The sequence below is a fragment of the Arvicanthis niloticus genome, chromosome 8, assembly GCF_011762505.2.
Source record: "Arvicanthis niloticus isolate mArvNil1 chromosome 8, mArvNil1.pat.X, whole genome shotgun sequence".
NCBI lineage: Eukaryota > Metazoa > Chordata > Mammalia > Rodentia > Muridae > Arvicanthis > Arvicanthis niloticus.
This window is the reverse complement of record NC_047665.1, coordinates 38,118,691-38,139,896: the sequence shown is the minus strand read 5'-3', so window position 1 is coordinate 38,139,896 and position 21,206 is coordinate 38,118,691. Positions and strand designations below refer to the sequence as shown.

Here is a 21,206-nt window from a genome sequence, read left to right as displayed (position 1 = left end):
TCAGACGTATTTAAAAGTGTGAACATTCAGTGCGCATAGTTCCATTACAATATTTGGGGGGTGAAATTGGAAATTCCACTCAGAATTTCACAAGGATGGTTAGTTAATTCTACCAAGCCAGAAAGGGCGGATCACATTTAGGCTCTGCCCATCCTCCTCTCACCTCAATCTTGGGGGCACACTCAGGTCTTGTCGCATTCTATTGCCATCTTCACTCCCAGCTATCAGCTCCAATCCCGACCTCTCAGTGTAGAGAATCAGGGCCCAACGGCCTAGCCTCGGGCGCTTGGCTCACAGTGGTCTACCAGATGATTGGATGCTGGGTCTGAGCGGACCAATCAGAAGCGTCAAAAATCAAGTCTTGCTGGCTGTGCTGCCTGAGAAGCTAAGCTTACCTAACCTCGAGCGGGTCTCCAGCCTGGCTGGAGGCTGAACGCATGCTCCCCAGGAGGTATCTCATAAACAGCCGAAATTCTACCGTGAAATCTCACATGACAACGATTTTTTCTTTTTCTGGGTTTTTTGTTTTGTTTTGTTTTTCATAACAAAATATGCCAAACTTCTTTTTTAGTTATTTACACAATATTTAAGTTAACAAAGCAATGGGTTTATGTCCAACACTTCTAAATATTAAACTTTGTTTTTATGCATCTCACATCTTTCCTGGTTGCCGCTCGCTGGTTCTTTTCCTGTCCCCAAATAAGGCCTCTCCGCCTTCCCGGCCACAGCTCTATTGCCCTCCCATTCCCCCATCTCTACTCTTACAACCCCTCCTTTCCTTACCAATCTGTTTCTAGTTTAATCACACCCTCCCCCCTACCCCCAACACGTACAGATTTAAATCTACTTTTCCTATACGAAAAACATGCACTATTTGTTTCTGGGTCTGTTTAACTCTCCTTTGGGTTAGCATGATTTCTGGCTCCAAACATGTTCACAAGAAATAAACTCATGATCCTTTCCTTTCGGAACCTATTGTTTTAAATATTGAGTTGACGTGTGTGTGTGTGTGTGTGTGTGTGTGTGTGTGTGTGTGTGTGTGTGTGTGTGTGTGTGTGTTACATTCCCTCGCAGCTCATTGGACGGCTCTGAGTTGAAGGTTCTCTGGATAATCGATTTGGGGCTTGGCTACCTACTGCTGATCTACCTGATGGGGAAGACAGATTCAGGATGCCACCCAGATCCTGGATCTCTGCCTCCTGTCTGATAGTGCCCTTTATAGGAGGTTGACCACAGAGCTTTGGAGCAAAATCAGAAGAGAGATAGTGAGATGGAGCTACTTGGTGAATCTGATTTATTATGAGAAGGCAGGGGTTCAAATCTTTTCCTGATTGTTTGGGAGTGGCTTTATTTTAGCTGGGAGTAGTGGTGTGCAGCTGTAATCCCAGCATTTGGGGAGTGGAGGTAGAAGGATCAGATGTTTAAGGTCATCTTCAACTACTTAGTTGATGTGTAGGGGTGCGTAAGAGGGGGGAGGATATGTGCATTTCAATAACTCAATAATTTGATAATAAAGTTTGGTAATTTCATTAAAATCCCTAGCACTTCATTCCTGAACTTCTTAATAGGAACCCAGGATCACAACTCCAGCACACCACTTGAGGAAACAGGGAACAGAGAGAAGGGTTCTCTAATGCATTTTTACCCATCTGATCATAATGGTTAATCTTCATTGTCAACTTGACTGGCTTTAGAATCACTATGGAAACTAAGTGTGTTTCCTAAGAGCTTAACTGAGGAAGAAAGACAGGCCCTGAGTTCTGGTGGCACCATTCCTTAGGCTGGAGTCTCAAGACTGAATGAAATGAGAATGAGTGAGCACCAGCCCTTTGTCTCCTGCAATGCACACAGTACTTTCCCCTCAAGTGTGGACTGCACCTGCCTTAAACTATGAGCTGAAATAAATCCTTTCCTGAAGTGGCTTCTGCCTGGTATTTTGTAAAGGCAATGAGAGTAGTCGTTAATACATCACACATAACATTCTGTGCGTGGCATACATCAGCACACAAAGTGCACTAATCATACCATGTCACACATGCATCAGGTACGCAGATGTGCAGACACATCTTTTCAGGTATGTGGTTAGCTCGAGTCTGAAAGTTACTCTTTCATTTAACATATGCTAGAAACTGTTATAGACATTTGTGATTCGTGGGTGAATATTATTGATTTAAAAATCATACCCATGTGGATTTTTCATAATAAAAAGTCAATGAAAAGTGGCACATAATTTTAAAAAAGGGGGGGGTTGAAGAGAAGTGAGAAGGATTGAGAACAGTTTTAAACAGTTGGAAGGAGAAGGGACTCCTCGAGCAGGCAAGAGTAGATTTATCAAGGTTCTCTGGGGCTGACTCTTCCTCACAAGGAGCACACTCAATCCCATATGGGACTTTGTTAAAGATCTCCTACTGACCCTTCTCCATTCCCAGTGTCTGTACTACTGCATCTCAAGCTCAGAGGATCACATCCAGCTTTCCCTGCTGAAGACCTTGAATTTCTCCATTGGAGACGCTCCCACTGGTGTTTGTTGTTCTAAGTTATTGCTGTGATGAAGCACCATGACCAAAGCAACTTGGGGAGGAAAGTGTTTATGTGCCTGACTACTGCACTGCAGTTGTGCCTCGGCACTGATGTGGTCTCAGGACTTCACAGTGCTCAAGAGTCTACGATTGGAGGTGGGAAGGTAGGAACCTGTCTAACATTTGCTTATAGCCGGAGTTGGGACAGTGGCTGGGATGAACTCCATGCACCCTTTGCAACCTGAAGACCCAGCACTGAGCATGAGTGACTATCACGATTATTGCTTAGGAAGACTCCAGAGTCCAAGGTTAACTCATACCCCATTCTATGCTCTCAGCTCCCCTTACTGGTTCCTTTGAACCATTGTACATGCTTATTACTTAAGCAAGCAGGAAAGGTATTTGCATCTTGCCCCATTAACCTGGCACTACAAATTTGGTCAGGCCTTGTTTAAATATGAATGAACGATTCATTTCCCTCCTTTCTATAATTCTATCTTAGTGAAATCACTCTTGCTTGGATTTTGGAATAGAGAGGCTGAGTCTGACACCCTCTCCTCCCGACTTTTCACCATCAAGCACTGAGCACACTGGCATGTAGGTATCCCAGGGTGAGTGTCCTGACTACCTCCACAGTAGTGGCTGCTGTTCCCTGGTCTGTAGTCCTGTGTCTGATAATCGAACCGAATTTGTGTCCTGCAGAGTAAGGAGGAAAAGGGGACATCCCAACAGGACAGAGAAACACAGCTGGCTGGCTTGTAGAAGTTTTATGATGTCAGTGATCCACTGTGACAACCTCCCCTTTGCACCACTGCCACCAAAGCAGTTATGAACTGATAAGCCACCTCATAATGCCAATGAAACTGTAAGACTGTCTCCTTAAGAAGGGAGGACCTCTCTCAAGCCTCAGGAATTTTCGGCCATCCAATAACTCATAAGACACCATTCTTGATGCAACAGCAAGAGGTATATTTCAGGATCAGTCAACTGATGGTCAATTCGTAACCCACGCAGGGGCAGAGGAATTGACTCAGAAGCTCAAAGGTTCAAGGCTTTTATAGACAAAGGGTGGGGGAACTGGGAGATTTTCACGCGGGTACACATGATTGGTTGCTTTACATTTTTGAACATCAGCAGGCTGTATAGGCCGATCAGGACAGAGTATAGTTCCTGTAGGCAGATGCTTATCTAGGCTAGCAGAACATCTGGTTAACTTAAATTACAGTTTCCTGGAACTTTGAGTGGGCCTCAGGAGGGGAGTTGAGGAACACCAGATGGCCCATTACTCATTTGGACATATCTCTGTTCTTTTAAGGATGTCCTTGCATACTTTTTATCTTTTATGGCCAGCCAGTTACTTGGATGATTCAACAGGCCTTTGTCTCATAACTCCACATCCTCTGTGGCTGACTAACTGGGTCCAAACCTGCTGACAGGCATTTTTAACTATTTAGGTTAGGGAAAAGGAATCACAGGGCCCTGCTATTCTTATTAGTTTGGGCCTATTTCAAAAATTTCTTTCAAAACAACACAGTTTTAGCAACCTTTGGAGTCTCAAGAGGGTTGGAAGTAAAAGCATATAGACCTCACAGCAGAGCATATCAGTCCTTCTGTACTCTTCCAGCTGGGTCACAAGACAATTTTGAAGTTTGTCTCTAATTTGTTCCTTGTGTTAAGTACTTTATACCAGGTTCCCTTTGTCCTTTCCCCCTTTAAAAAAAAAAAAAAAGATAAAAAGGTTCAAAACACCAGAGCAACTTCATTGGCTATCCCTTGGCCTCCCACAGTGCCTTCAACTGACTCAGCAGAGAGTCCTAAGTTTCTGGAAGTGGCAAGAGCTCAGCAGGGCAGGAGTGGATTCATGATTGTCTCCCTGGAGATGTGGGCCTATGCACGCTGGAAGGAAGGTTGTTACACATATGACTAATATGTGGGGTGATGTGTGAAATATATAAAAACAACAGGCACCCACAATAGCGCCAGCTGTGGATTTTGCTCAAATTTCCAGCCATCCGCCCCCTATGGTTAGCTATCACAAATCTCAGCAAAATCTCAGTAACTCAGCAAAATCAAAACTCTAGAGTCTTGTATGTTGCGGTAAATCTTTTGCCCATAGGGAGTCCATAGAATAACGACACAAGTCAATAAGTATCAAATGAATGCTGCATGCCTAGATTGGGCAGATTTACCATTAAACTACACTATTCCCCGGCTATGAGAGCTCTTAACAACTTGCGGTTTCCTAGGTCAAGGTCTTCTTCGTCCTACGGGACAAGCAGTTGTGGAGAGATCCAATCGAACTCTAAAGGAGATGCTTAATAGGCAAAAGGGATCAATAAGAACCCCCAAAGATAGATTACATAGTGCTTTATTAACTCTAAATTTTTTAAATGCTAATGAACAAAACTCCACAGCTGCTGAGAGACATTGGACTGTGGAAAAAACTTCTGAACTAAATCAACCTGTTTATATTAAGGATATTATGACATCAGAATGGAAAGTGGGAAATGTATTACGCTGGGGGAGAGGTTATGTTTATATTTCCACAGGAAAAGAAAAGCTGTGGGTTCCTTCCAAAATGATAAAGATCAGAAATGACAAAGGGAGACCCCCTGAAGCACTAGTCGACACAGAAGAAAAGGGAGACTAACTCAACCAACCAAATGGGTGATGTATATATGGTGTTATGTCTCTTACATAAACTTAACTGGCTGGGACTAAAATGTCAATACAAAGCCAAGAACATTTAATTGGGTAATAATTTCTCATGACTTAATACATGCCATCCTTTATGAGGGCATGTATTTAAGTTATATATAGTTTGATTAAGTAATCAAACTAACCTGAAGAGGGCAGTGGCCTTTCTTTATTGATCTTCATTGACAAAGCTGTGTGCCCTACATGTTCCACGTGAATGTTTTTAGAAAACTACCTGTTGCTTTTAAGTTTTATATGTTACAGGATGAAAGAAGAGAAACTCAGCCCTAGCATGATTTATACTCGAGGATTCTGAGTCTCTAGGACCTCCTATTCCAGCTTCGTGCTTGATTCTACTGCAACTGCATCGAAGCCGCTTCTTTTAAGGACTTGCTTCCAGAACTTTTCCAGAACATCTAGCTTGCCTGTCCAACCTTTCTGACTGTAACAGTTATGGTGTCAGCTTTGCTATGAACTTTCTCAGTACACAGTGACTTCAAGGCAAATGATGCCAGCTAGCTCTCCTTTGACTAAGCCAATTTTCCTGTTTCCCTTTGGGCCCCCAGATGGGAATTCTTCACCCCAATTCAGCTGGAAGCAGACAAAAGGAGATCATCGCCCCAGTTCCTTAGGTTGGGGTGGATGGTTCTGGTTACTTTGTAAATTATACATGTGTTGTAATTTAAGGAATACTTTACAAATGTAGCTTCAGACAGGGAGGGAATTAGAGAGCTAAATCTCAGAAATTAAGTGGGATTAATATTTTACTCTTATATAGGCATTGTGCCTGTATAACTCATACAGAAATACAAGGCTTAGACCCAGTTAAAAAAAAATAGGTATATCTTACATTGGTAAGAAATCTTTATAATAATTACAAGGTTGAAATTATAATCTCTTACATTGATATGGAATTTATATTAATATATTACTCTCATGTAGGCATTGTACCTATATATCTTATTTAGAAATACAAGGCTTAGACCCAGTCCTTTTTAAAAAAAAAAAAATTAGTGGAAAGGAATTAACAGACAACTGTTCAGATTGCCTTACATAGTTGATTTTCAAAAACGTCAGAAATCCATAGAATTGACATTACAAACATTCTGATATAAACATTTATTTTATTGGAGACCTATCTGATCCTGACAGCTTCCCAGTCTTGGATTCTAAGAAGAAATTGAGCATCTTTGGAGTTACACCAGTTGTGGTATGACAGCCACTAGGCAAGAATTGCCTCTTTTAATCTACAGACAAAATAGTGTGCAAAAAAGAAACACACTTGCAGAATAGTCGACTGATTATATCTGCCAAGACAGAATAATCAGCCCTTAGTAATTCTGCATTACTAGGTCTGTCAGATGACTCCTGGGCCAGAAGGCTAAAGACCAGATGCTCCAACATTTTGAAATAAGGAACTGTCTAGATGTTCAGTGGTCTATTTAAATTGGCTGAGTTTTAGAAGCCACACTTTGTGCTTCCCATATCTTTAATTAACTAGTCATCCTGGATTTCTGATGGGGTTGAAGATTTATAATCTCACAGCCAACCCAGGCTATTTACTTTGATAAGATGATTTTCAGATGCTATTCATTTTGAAGACAGGACATAAGCCAGGTTCAGAACTAAGTTTTTTAATTGAGAGAGATGGCAAAGGCTCTATTTAGTTAACAAAAATGATGGACTGGGTGTTAGGTTTATCTTGTACTTTAACAAACACAACATGGTAAAATAGCTAGTGTTCAATTAATATGTGAAAAGAAAAAAAAGATTTTTTTATTATTGGACAAAAAGGGGGAAATGTGGTGGATAGCCCTAGCCTCTTGTTGTCATGGTAACTCCACTCCTGGGAGGGGCTGTGAAGGAGGAGTGAATCTTGTAAACCTTCTGTCCAATCAAATTTGTTAAATAAAGACTACAGCCAGTGATTGGGCAGTAGAAGAGGAGTGGGAGGAGCCAGAGGCAGGAAAAGAGGAGAAGAGGAGGAGAGAAAAAGAGAGAAGGCGGAGCGGAGCAGAGTTGGCAGTTGGTCGAAGCTAGAGGGCAGTTGGTGGAGAGAGAGAAGACGAAGAAGACCTTGACCTAGGAAACCGCAAGTTGTTAAGAGCTCTCATAGCCGGGGAATAGTGTAGTTTAATGGTAAATCTGCCCAATCTAGGCATGCAGCATTCATTTGATACTTATTGACTTGTGTCGTTATTCTATGGACTCCCTATGGGCAAAAGATTTACCGCAACACTTGTAATTTATCAGTCAGGTTTTTATCAGTAAATTCTCTACCCACAAAACACCCACACAAAGAATTTAAATCTCAATTGATATAAACCCAAGCTGCACACCTAGATGGGGCAAATGCACCCTACATATTATTTAATCATCTAAGAAATTCCCAATACTTATGGCTTCCAGGACTATTTGTTTCTGGTTCCTCTTCCTCTCCTATAGGTTCCATTTTGTCTCCTCATCTCTGTCTCCCTCTCTGTACTTTGTAACTCTCCACCTGCCTTCTTTTTCCACTGCCTAGATAAGGCCTTATCTTGTGCCTGCCCTTACCTGCATACAGACAGCAGTCCACAGGGTGGGACCTCAGTGGAAAGTATCTCTAGATAACAGAGGCCTCCCTGAGTTCACATCACCTGAACTTCTGGGAACAAATTTTAGTCTAGAGAAGAGACATGAATACCCTGGTTCTTAAGAAATGTTGCTCCCCCTCTCCCCTTTTCAGACCTCTTTCACGTTCTTTTGGCACAAGAATAAACCAATCCTTGGCCAGGCATGGTGGTACAAACTTCTGTAATGCCAGAAGACAAAGACAAACAGATTAACTTATGTGCCAAATCAGATTGATAGGGAGAGAGTGTTTTTGGTTTGTTTTGGTTTTTGTTGTTTGTTTCTTTGTTTCTTTGTTTTTGCCGTCAGGGCTATGTAGCCATGTCTCAAATAACAGACAAGAAATCTCTCAATGGTTCAATTTTGATTGCCTTCAGTTATATTTGCTATCCTCCTGTTTGTGTCTCTACTTATATTTTATTGTCAAGATATCTTGTGGTCTTTTAGGAGAGGTTTAAGAAAGCTTTAAATTTGATAGTCTGTCTGGAACCTTCCACTGACCACCTGAAAGTTCCAAATGTCATAAAGTTTGCAACCTATTTTGATATATATTAAGACAGTGACACCTGCTTCCTTTCTGGTACCATCTGACTGGAGTACTCTAAGGCAAAGCCTATCTTTCAAACTATGATGTTTTCTTGTAGACAAAAGACAAATGAGATTGTGTCTTGATCCATTCAGCCAGCCTATATCTTTTCTTTAGAGAATTGAAGCCATTAATATTTAAAGTTATTGAAATGTATGTATTGATTACAGTCACAGTGCTGATTTTGGTGTTGTGTTAATACTTCGGGTTTTAACAATTATCGTTTTGTACTTCTTTGTACCGTCTCTGGGCTATGCTCACTCCTCTATTCAGCCCCAAGTATTACTTCCTATAGTTTCTTTAGATTTAATGTGTTGGCTATATATATTTTAGGCTGTTTATATGAACTATTGCAAACATGTTTGTTGTATATATTAATCTAGGTTGGCTGGCATGGTCTTTTAGGATTGGAACATACTGCTCCAGGCTTTTCTGGTTTTCAAAGTTTTCATTGAGAAACCAGCAATTATTTTGATTTTTTTAATATGTGACTTGCCTCTCTCTCTCTCTCTCTCTCTCTCTCTCTCTCTCTCTCTCCTCTCTCTTTGTAGCATTCCATACATCTTTTTTGTTTTAACAATAGAATTTGAGCTGGAGGATGACTCAGTGGTTAAGAGCACTGACTGTTCTTCTAGAGGTCCTGAGTTCAATTCCCAGCAACCACATGGTGGCTCACAACCATCTGTAATAGAATCTGATGCCCTCTTCTGGTGTGTCTGAAGACAGCTACAGTGTACTCACATACATTAAATAAATAATTCTTTAAAAAAAAAAAAAAAACCAATAGAATACTATGGGGATTTTCTTTTCTGATCTTGTCTCTTTGATATTCTGTGTACTTCTTACATCTATATAACTATGTCTTTCCTTAGTTTGGAAAAGTTTTCTTCTATGATCACACTGAAGATACATCTGGTCTATGGCATCTACCTTGGATTCCCCTCCCTTATTTATTCCTATAATTAGAAGTTTGGTTATTTCTTGGTGACCCACATTTCCTGTATGTTCCTTTTCTGTGTTTTTATTTTTATATGCTTATGCCATGTCTTTTTGATCCTCTGCCTTCTCTTCAAATCCTGGTATTCTTCTTCTACTTGATTCATCCTACTTGGAAGGTTTTTGTTTAGAAGGTTTCTAGTAGGGTTACTAGGTTTTTTATGGCAACAGGAAAATTTTCATACTCTCTAGCTGAGTTCAACTTCTGAGAGGAAGCTGTCTTGCCTCTGCCATTTTCAGTACTTGGCACGAGGGAACACTGGACAAAAATGGACTGTTCTATATCTGGGCTATCATGTAGTCATCAGCTGCATGTGGCAATTAGGAAAATGGAATGTGAGCAATAAAACTGAGAAACTGTACTTAACAATGATTAAACTTTTATTAGGTTGAATGTAAATGGCCACAGGGGATAGTAGTGGCTATTATGTAAACACAATGAGATATTTATGCGTCTTCTCAATTCTAATCGGTTTCTCTTTTCTAGAGACTACAAACCTCTAACCCCAGTAGCCATCCATTGATTATATTTAAGTTTAGGTGAGGTGTACATTTACCACTGTGGAAAACATTTCTCTACTTCTGATTGCAACATTTGGAACCTTCTCAGGAAAAGCCATGGGCTCAGACTTTAGCACAGTGAAGATAAGAAAGGTCTCTTCTTGTCCATCTGCAAGGCCATAATATCTCACCTAGTGGGAATCAACTGTGGACACAGCTACTGCAAATCCTGCATACAGAGCTATTTTTGCAGTGTCAGCCCAAAGACAGGATGGAAGATGCTGGGATGTCCTTTGTGTAGTAGTCCGTTTAGCTTAGAGAGTTTCAGGCCCAACAAGGAGCTAGAAATCATAATTGGTATGATCAAGGGAATGGAAGAGCAGGATCATGACATGGTATGTGAGGAACATGAAGAGAAACTAGTTGCTTTTGTGAAGATGACGCTCAGCTCCTCTGCTGGAGGTGTTATTGGGAGGATCGGCACAAAGGTCACCTTGGTTGGTATGAAATATGTGTACCAGAACTAAAAGGTAAGAATTATGGTTGAGGGCCTCTATAAGTGTCCAGTCTAATGATCTCTATAAGTATAAGAATTGCTGTGCAATAAAGACCCATGTTCAGACCCCAGCACCCACATCAAAAGCATGGCTACACCTTGTCTGAAACCTTAGTGCTGGAAGGAGCAAAGACAAAAGAATCAATGGGACTTGCTGCCCACCAGCTTAGCTACAAGTTCAGTGTGAAACACAGCCACAAAAGAATAAAGCTGAGAGACAGAGCAGAACAACCACTGTCTTCTGGCCTCTGTGTGTATGCACAAGCATGGGCACTCCATACATATGCATGCATATAACTGTATCTCTCCTTCCTGAACACCTCTCTTTTTCATACATTCACACACACACACACACACACACACCACATCACACTATCACTACCACCACCACCACCAACAACAACAACAACCAAGATTGTAGAAGGGGAGACTTCACATGCAAAATCATACCACAGGAACTTCCTCATCATCACTGCCAAGTCAAGAAGCACTGTAAAGGTAAGGGAGGTAATGACACAGGACTGACCACAGACTCTTCCCATCACTTCTGATTCTTAATCCTAGACCAAGTGGTAACTACTATGTTCATTTAGAAAGTTTATTTGGAAAGTAAAGGGTTCAGAGGCACTGAGAAGACCTGGTACTGTAAAATAAAAACATCAAGGGGAAATTTCAAATTATCTTCATAAGAAAGAGTGTGAGAGGGCAGGTTCAAACACGATTCCAGAAGAGTCAAAGACCTGAAAGTAAATGCTTGTGGTGAGTTATGCAGTGGGAGGTGTGCCAGGACTCGTACGTCCTCCCTTGAGAGCACAGGGCCTTCTGCTCTGACACAGTGAGAGACGTGGTCAGTCTTGCTGGTTTGGGATGGTTTTATTTGTTTTGATGCAATGTGATTTTTAAGACAGTGTCTCTATACATAGCCTTGGCTGTCCTGATATTCACTATGTAGTCCGGACTGGCCTTGAACTCACAGAGATCTGCCTGCCTCTGCCCCCAAGTACTGTGATCAAAGGTATACACCACCACACTTGGCTGCTGTCTTGATCCTCGTCTATTCTTCCGGCTTGTAGGAGAACTTACTAAGTGGGCTCCTCATGCTCTATTCCATGAAGCAGACATGTTCTCATATAAAGGCCTCAAGTCTTCCGTAAGGATGGATCAGTGCCAATTGCCACTCAACACACTCGGCTCCCTTCAGCCTCCCTCCAACAGCTGCAATGCAGAAATTCCTATTTAAATGATTTAAAAAAAAAAAAAATGAAGCAAGGCAGGATGACAGTTACCCTCCACAGAGTCAGACTGCCAGGGTGAAACATCAGCCCTGGCGCTTAGCAGACGGATAACTGTGCTAATTTGCTTAAAGTTTTCCCATCTTGTTATCCCTATCTGTACACAAACATGATAGCATCTGAGTCCTCAGAACATATGCTGGGAGTTGTGTTTGCTTTTTGGATATTAAAGTATGTAAAGTTTAGAACAGCATGTAACACATAGCAATGGCAATATTTTGTTTTTCTAAATCAGTCACAGACTCTTTTGGAAGATCTCTTGGAAACTAATACATACACACCTGTGGAGTTACAGAGGACAGAAGACTTTTTTTTTTTTTTTATCTTTTATCATTACAGGCAATTTCTGGTAGCCTCAAATTTTTCCAAGTGAAAATATAAGAAACCATGTTACGAATTAATCTGGGGGTTAGGAGAGTAACTGGACACACTAATTCCTTTAAGTTGATTTCTTGATGCTATCCTCCAGAACCCTCTTCTCTCCAAACTCTAAAAACTTCGATTAGTATCCTGGCCTTTCTTTTGTAACTTACCCATAATACATGCTGTGGTTGTTTGAGTATGCTTAGCCCAGGGAGTGGTACTATTAGGAGGTGTGGCCTTGTTGGAGGAAGTGTGGCCTTGTTGGAGTAAGTGTGTCATTGTAGGTGTGGGCTTTAAGACCCTCATCCTAGCTGCCTGGAAGCCAGTCTTCTGTTTGCCTTGAGAACAAACTATAGAACTCTTAGCTCCTCCATCACCATACCTGCCTAGATGCTGTCAATTTCCCACCTTGATGATAATGGATTAAATCTCTGAACCTGTAATCCAGCCCCAATTAAATGTTGTTCTTATAAGAGTTGCCTCGGTCATGGTGTCTCTTCACAGCAATAGAAACCTTAAGATGCATACAGAGTTCTAGATGTGTCAAACATCTCAGTATTGACTATGGTTCAGCACACTATTTTATAAACTCTCCCTGCAAATGGCTGTGGCAGTCTATAACAACTTTCCCCATGTGACATGGTTTGGCAAATGACACTGGAGTCCCAATTTTACTCCTGAGACTCCCAATTATGCCTCCTAAGTTGACTTATTTGACCCCTTTCTAAACCTAATTTTCCACAGCACAGCAAAGATGTTAAGCATCCTACCAACTGCCCAGAATTGCTAAGGCAATCAGTAACTTACCACATACAAAACCCTCAGCATGCACTCTGAGAGATGTAGGAAGAGCTCAATAACTATTCATTGTAACTTTACCACATTTGGAATGCTAAGATTCATAGTAAGTGCCTAATGGAGAATCAAATTGAGGGTGAAGGATGTAGCTCAGTTGGTTGTGTGCCTACTTAGCTTGAAAAAAATCCCTGAATCTGTATGGCCCTCATGCCTCAATGGACAACAACAGGAGGACTGGAGCCATTACAAGGTCCCCTTTAATTATTGGAGGTCAGGCCTCTATCCCCGCCTTGGCAAGATTAGAATCGCCACAGCCCTTCTATCCTTGGAGAAGGGAGGAGACATCAGGGGCAGCCCTGCTTATTCACTGAAGGTCTAAAATCAGCCATAAGCCTAAAATCAGCAATAGGCCTGACATACATGCCTGCTGACACAAAGTCTTGGGTCTCTATGGAAAAACACTGAAACACATGTCTATAAACTATTGTAAACAGGCAGCTTTTGTGGAAATCTACCAGCCTGAGTAGTCATAGACCTTGTAAATAGGCAGCCTTGGCGGATAGTACCAAATTAGATAAGGACAAGTGACTCATAGGCAGAGTCATAGTGACCTGACCCCTGAACCTTCACCCAGCTGATACCCTGGTTTGAAAAATATCTGTACTCCCCCTGAACACCTATGCTCCTGTGTCATCCCCTTCCCCACATCCTGCATTTTTGTGTTTATAACCCCTGTGCTAAAAAGTAAAAATTATGATTTGATAATAATAAGAAAGAAATAACACACAGTGTCCCCCTGGCTCTGCTGACTTAGCTTCTGACAATCCATTTTCTTGTTCTCAGAAATACTTTGAATTATAAAACATTATTGTGGTTTTTGTTAGTATGCTGGGTAAAATAATTTTTATTGATTTCATTTTAAACTTCAAAGTTTGTAGTGAGTTAAAATGTCCTTCAACATAATTATAGGTCATATTTATTTTCATATTGTAAAATGCTAGTTAATCTGTTGAACATTTTAAAAAACGATTCCTTTTTGAGAATTTCATATGTGAGCACTGTATTTACATAATTCTTCCCTTTCTCTTCTTCCTCCCACTCTTCCCAACCCCCCATACTTTTCAAATACATCTTATTAAATTATTGTTCATATATGTATGTGTATATATATATATACATATACATGTATAAGTATATATGTATATACAAATACTGATAAAGTGTTTTGAGTTAAAAAAAAAAAAGCCCTGAATTCAATGTTTGCCAATACTGCATAAAACAGGGTACAGTGGTGTATGTCTGTTTCTTGTCACTCAGAAGGTGAAGGCAGGAGGTTCAGGTCATCTTAGGCTACTTAGTGAGTTCAAAATCACCTTGGACCTCGTCACAGACCCTGTTTCAAAATGAAAACAAGATTGATAAAAGTTGATATTACTCACTCAAATTTTTCTTTCAGGAAAAACTGAAGAACATCGTGACAAAATTGCGTGAACTCCAAGATAATCTTGAAGTTCAAATACATTTCATAACAAGCCAAATAAGTGCCTGGAAGGTAAGAGTCTGAGTTCATTGGTGTCGAGTGATTTTTCTGTAGTGAGTCTAGGCATAGAGGAAGACTGGGACAAATACAGGGATGGCCGTCTCCTGCCGAAACATGGGAACCCTAAAGAAGAGAGCACTGCTTTCATGTCCTAGATGTTTACGTCTGTGAAACTTTGTCACCAAGTTCTTCTATCTGCCAATAGTAACTGGCTGGTATTTCTGATGATTTTGTCAAAAGCTAAACTGGCTTCTCAGTTTCTTTGGACTTAGACTTGATTTTATAAAATCAACTTGTTAGCACTGCACTTTGAGTGTAATGTAATTCAACCCTTTGTCTCATGCTTATTTTACATAATAGGATGTATGTAAACCTCCATCTTTGCTTTGTGGCCAAAACTTTCACTCTTTCTTTAAAAAAAGATTTTATTCAAAAAAATAAATATGAATGCATATGGGTTTGTGAAATACAGGTACCTAAGGATGCCAGAAGAGAGCATCAGAACTGGAGCTAACCGGACAGGTCCTCTCTAAGAGCAGTACTTACTCTTAACCATTGTGCCATCTTTCCAGTCCTAAGACTTTCATCTTTAATACTGCATGCTACTTATTTACTCTGCGGCACATTTTGTTTCACATATTAAATGCATTACTCTGATACTCTGGTGTCACCACTCGAGAGGCAGTGGAACATGGACTTTATTTAGAGCATCAGACAATTTTTATTCTGAGGGTTAACCAAGGTCTTATAAGCAGAGTTCACAGGCATTCAAGCTGTATACAATCACAAGGACAAGGTGTGCCCGGAAACACTATCTGAATAACAATAGTAAGATAATGGGTAATCTGGAGAAAACCCACTCCTGTTTACTACACCTGAGACGGGCATGACAGTACAGTTCATGAACAACCCTGTACTTTGCAAGGTTGAGGTCACTAGACTTGTCCAGTTTTCTTGGAGTTTTTTCACAAGCACACCGAATTGTTATAATACAGCTTCAGTCATGGGTCATGTTCCAACCCTCAGACATCAACATTCTGACTTGCTGTGTTTGTCTGAATTCAGCTGTTAGCCTCACCAGGTGAGAAACCAATCTTTGAGAGAATTCATCAAGCAGGACCACCCCAGTTTGAGTATAAGGAGGGCAGAAAAAGAAACCTATGTGACTTCTAAAGCACATGCATTGTGGTATAAAACCTGCACACTACAGCTACAGTGTTTTACAGGGCTTCAGCCTATTTCTATGGCTTCTTGAAGAGGCTGCCCACATATCTGAAGTACATTGTTGCTGTTGTGTAACCATCACCATATTCACCTTCAGAATAGTTTCCTACTCTTCAAAATGAAACAGGAACTGTCCACTCCTCCTGTCTCCCAGGGCCTGGTAATCACTGTGATTTCTGTGTCTCTGAAATTTATCATGTTAATTCCTTGTGTAAATAAAAGTATTAGTTCCCAAGTTTTGAGCTTATTTCAGTTAGCAGGATGACATCAAGCTTACTCCTTGTATTTTATCTATTTGCTTGTCAATTCAAAGATAGGCATGTTCCTATGCTTTGAGTATTTTGTTGTTGTTGTTGTTGTTGTTGTTGACTCCAGGATGCCAGAGAGGATCAAAGGCAAACAATCAAATCTAACTTCAAGAATCTCCAGAGTTTTCTACAGGAAGAAGAGAAGTTTTATCTTTGGAGGTTGGAGAATGAGGAAAAACAGACGCTGATGCAGCTGAAGAGCAGCGAGGTCAATACACAGCAGATGTAGGATATGAGAGAACTGAATGCCAAATTCAAGAACTGAAGGCAAAATGTCAGGGCTCAGCCCAGAAATTGCTACAGGTGAGGCTGTGTGCTGAAGTAGAGAAAGAAGGCAGGTGATTCTGATAGCAGGAGGGGGTTGGTAAAGAAGCATGGAGATTGGTGAGGCCTGTCTCCACTCAGAATGGCAGTAATCTGGGTATGGAAAATGTGGATTCATGTTTGGGAAGCGTCAGGATGACTTCCACTAGTCTACAGGATCCTTTAGGTTAATTAGAAAGCATAACTTACTCTGAGTGAACATAGAATTACAAAAAGAGGCGTGATTACTGCTATTATGCTCACATTAGCTCATTCGCTGAGGTATCTGTCAGACTTATTCTTAAAATGTGCTTTCAAGTGACAGATGGTGACAGTGTAGACATGTAAGAGAATAATAACTACTCAGTGATTTGCTTATAGTGTCCCTAATCCAGAACTTACTTACAGCTGAGTGACTGATGTATCCATCCCATCAAGATAAATAACTGGAGCTCTGACTTCTTCCTCTGCTGGTGCTGCTCGTTATCTTAAGGTTGAGAACGTGGCCTACATGCTCCATTTCTCTGTGGTATATGCTTAGCCCAGTCTTAGGAGCTGTGTGTAGATTTACCACTAGAGACTTGTGTTACAAGGTATGTCTAACAAGAATTCTCTATGAAGGAAATTTAGTCACTGAAAGCAGTCCTTGCCAGAGGAAGAATGAGCCCAGCTCTTGGTTTTTATTTTAAGCAGCCCATGTTGTAGGGGCTTCAACAATGGAGAAACAGGTTCCCCCTTTATGGCAGACTGGGGTGTAAACATTCCTCAGTGTCTATTACATGGAAGGATAGATGTTTCTTCTTCTTTGGGAGGAGTGTATTCAGAGAGTAGTTGTACATGGAAAACTCCATGAGCTACTGATGTAAACACAATCAATCACCTTTTGGTTGTGTTTTTTTCATAGGACGTGAAAAACACTTTGAGCAGGTAAGCCCTGCATGAACACTCAAAAGGACCCAGGGTCTATATAGAGAGCTGACTGGAAGGTAACATTGAGGAAAGCCCCACCTTCTGCTTCTCCTAGGTGTGAGGCTGTGAAGCTAAGCCTGCTGAAGACTGATCCCCTGAAGGTTCAAACTAAATGTAATGTGTCTGAGCTTTACTTTGATGTGAAGACAGTATTAAGATGTCACCAAGATAGGGGTGTGGACTTAGGGATCCCTATATGCCATATCTGGGAGAATCTTAAGCAGGAGCCAGGCTTATCTTCAGCTGCACCATTTATTCACTTATTACTTATTACAGTTATCTGTTGGTATCAGTACAAATGTTTAGACTGTAGTTATGGATTATGCCAGTTTAGTAGAGTGATGGTTGTGTGTTCTTCATGATGTCACTGGCATGGAGTAGTTGGCTAGATTTCCAGTACCAGGAATTGTTTCTCTGTTGTTAAGTGCATCTTAAGTCCAGTTAGAGAACTGTTGGTTACCTTCAAGGTATGTGTGCCACTACTACACACATATGGAAGCTTGCATGACGTCTTCTGGTACCATGAAAGCTAGTTCTTAGAGAGAAGGCAGTCAGGTCAGTTCCAGACTGGGTGACTCTGAGTCCTGTGTCTGAAGTAATGGTGCCTTCAGCAATAGAGACTTATCTTTCATATCTGGGGGACAGCAGAGGACAATAGCAATAAGCTGTGTGTTTTGGAAATCGCTTGGACAACCCTGAACAACAGCTCCAAGAGGACTTCTCATGTCTAGCGTTAGTGTTTTTGCTAGATCATCTATGGCTCTTGGAGGAAGCATTGTCAGTCCCAATGAAGAAAGTTCACTTAAACTATATGTGTATACATATATACAGAATTACTTGTGTTTTTTTATACGTGGGGTTTTTAAATATAAAGATAATTGATATTATAATTCCTTATGACTCATTCAGGCTTCCTTACTGTTATTTTACTACCCTTCTTCTGTATTTATATTCCTCATCCCTCCCCAAAGAGCCCCCTTTTCTGTTTCTCCAACCAGATCACTTATACACTATTATTTATTTCCCTGTCTATTGTTCTCTAATGCCCCTTCCCAGAAATGGTCCATTTTTACTTTTCCTGGTTTCGGTGGTTACTACAGGATATGTACTCACATCTGAAGATCTGGTTGTTTGCTTATGTTTTGTGACTTTTTCACACTCTTGCTTTCTAGTATTTAGCATGCTCGGCACCCTATGCACACAGTTCCCTTTACAGACCCTTCAAAGTCCTGCTTTCATTATGCCGTATCTCTGCAAGCAATACCAGTCTCTCAGTTTCTCCATATGAGGAAAAAAAAAAAAGGTCACTCTGACTGTGGGCAGCATCATGACAGGGACTGGAGATTAGAAACAAGGAACAAAGAAAAAGGAGAAATGCAAACCCAGTACAGACCTGCCTTCCTCTGCTCCCTGGTCAGTGCAAGGGGCCACACTATTCCTGTAGACATGCCTTTCCACCAGGATGGGTTGAATTCTTTTGAACTTTGAGCAAAACAAAACTCCCCCACCCCCTTTACGTTGCTTTTTGTCAGATATTTGGTCACAGTAAGGAGCTGTGTTTACTGCATAGTTACAGTAAGTAACTGATATTCAGCATTTATTGTGAATAGTTCTGACTCATAGAGCAATGTTAGCAAGGCAGGTGTTAGTCTTAGTTACTTTGTCTGTTGCTAAATAAAACTCCATGACCAGGGCAAAGTTATAGAAGAAAACATTTAATTTAGTGCTTATGGTTTCCTAGGTTAGAGTTCATGATGGCAGAGCAAAGGCATGGTGGCAAGGCCACTCCTATTTCTTCCCAAAGAGTTCCACTAACTGGGGCAAACCAGTTAACCATTCAAATATATGAGTATATGAGGACCATTTTCACTCAAAGTACTACAGTAGTTGAGTAGTATGTAGTATACTGGAAATAATTTTAGGGACTTTTCTCAATAATGAAGGGACATGTTAGATACAAAACTTAAGTGCTACTGCTTCTGATGAATAAGCTTTATGTTCTGTTCTGTTACTCGGCGCTTGGTACATCCTAAAGCTTCTGGCCATGATTACTAAATTCAAAAACCTCCAGCCAATGACAGTTTGGGAAAATTGTTTTGTTTCTCTTTTCCATGGTGATGGTTTTCATTTGTTCTTTCTGTTTATTTGTGGACTTTTTTTTTTTTTTTTTGAGATAGTGTTTGTGTAAAATGTAGTTGCAGACAAAGAGGGGAAGGGCCCCTTTGTGCTCCGTGATCAATGTGAGCAGTCCTAAAAGTCCTGAATCAGGAGGGTTTGGGGCAGAACAGGAACCAGAGTAACTCTAAGTAGTTCTGATCCTTGGCATCTCTGAATGACCCAGGATGCTGGTGGTAGAGATGCAGATATTGATGGTATTATTGCCATTGTTTATTAGGCATATACCACATCCCAGACAAACAATAACTCATTTAACTCTCCTCCTGGTTTACAGTAGGCATGGTGATTTTCTTTTTACAGGTACTTTATACATAGTTTGCATAGCTGGGACCTACATGTTTAAATCATGCCCAGATCTGATCAGAGTTTTGTCTTTGTACAGTATTATGTTTGTAAGTCTTTAAAGACTGGTTATGTTTGTTTTACAGTCAGTGTGATCCTGGACCCCAGCACAGCTCATCTTGACTTAGCTCTGTCTAGAGGTGGAAGACTAGCGACTTACAAAAGATTCCATAGAAATCTTCAGGCTTCTTCCAAGAGGTTTTATGGTTTACATAAAAACCCTGTGTCCTGGGCTGTGAGGGCGATACTTCAGGAAGATATTACTTTAAAGTCTCTGTCGAGAAAGCAGCCAGTTGGGATGTGGGAGTCTGTTTAGAGAATATGTAGAGGGGCTTTAACATGAAGAAGGAGCCTGAGTTTGGATTCTGAACCATTAGGTTGTCTGAAGAGAATGGCCTGGAAGCTCTCACTTCTACCCCGACTCCTCTCCTTCATCGAGTGAAAATTCCCAGCTTGTGGGATTTTTTGTAGAGTATGAGGCTGGAGTTGTATCGTTTTACCATGTAACTACTGGCTCCCACATCTTCACTTTCCCTAGGGCTTCTTTCTGGGATACTCTGAGGCCCTTTTTCTGGGTTTATCAACATTCTCCTTTGTTCTTGCCTACCATAAATAATTAAGGAAAGAAGTCCCTATGTCTTAAGTAGCATCATAGAAAATCCATAAATCCCACTAGGCAGAAACTTCGTTTTTCTTCACTGCTATTCCAATGCTTTTAATAAACTTTCAATAAATGTGCATTGAATTAATAACCCTTTCAAATGTGTTGAATATTGAATGATTCAAAACATATTGCACAGTCCCTGTGTTCAGACAAAGAATCTGAAGGTAATTATTGTTTTCTGTTTATAGTGAGCACAGCTAAATTAAATCATTAAAAGTTGGAAGACCCACTTTTAATTTAGGCCACATCTCCTGCTAGAAGCCTATATAAAGGACATGGAAGAAGGAAGTTCTTTCTTTCTTTCTTTCTTTCTTTCTTTCTTTCTTTCTTTCTTCCTTTCTTTCTTTCTCTCTTTCTTTCTCTTTCTTTCTTTCTTTCTTTCTTTCTTTCTTTCTTTCTTTCTTTCTTTCTTTTTCTTTCTTTCCCTGCTTGCTTCAGATCTCTCTGGCATGTCCATTTCTTCACTGGCAGTTGAGCCAATTTCAATGTATCTTGAAGACCAACTGGCATATTCAGCTTTATTGTACTGAACAATACTGGATTTTTGGACTTTTTTTTGGTTGGCAATCATGGTTAGACTAGCTGGGTCACAGCCTATAAGCCACACTAATAAATAAATCATACTTGTGTGTGTGCATGTATACATATATATACATCATACATGCATGCATGCATACATACGTACATACATACATACATACATAGTGCTTGTTAATGTCCATGCTTTATTCCTATTCTAGAAGAGACATGGAGATTGAAA

The 21,206-nt window shown here is 40.6% G+C and overlaps 1 protein-coding gene across 1 annotated transcript; it reads left to right on the top strand.

Annotated features, from left to right (window-relative positions):
* The first annotated feature begins 6,231 nt into the window (after positions 1–6,231).
* Positions 6,232–20,530, top strand: Trim38 (tripartite motif containing 38). The gene is given in 12 exon segments (XM_034509670.2): positions 6,232–10,072; positions 10,075–10,326; positions 10,329–10,401; positions 10,403–10,439; positions 14,375–14,470; positions 16,058–16,219; positions 16,222–16,293; positions 17,198–17,220; positions 17,318–17,436; positions 19,869–19,999; positions 20,002–20,215; positions 20,218–20,530. Coding segments are annotated over 12 exon segments (1,410 nt in total). The 5' UTR covers positions 6,232–10,026; the 3' UTR covers positions 20,403–20,530.
* Positions 20,531–21,206: the final 676 nt, after the last annotated feature.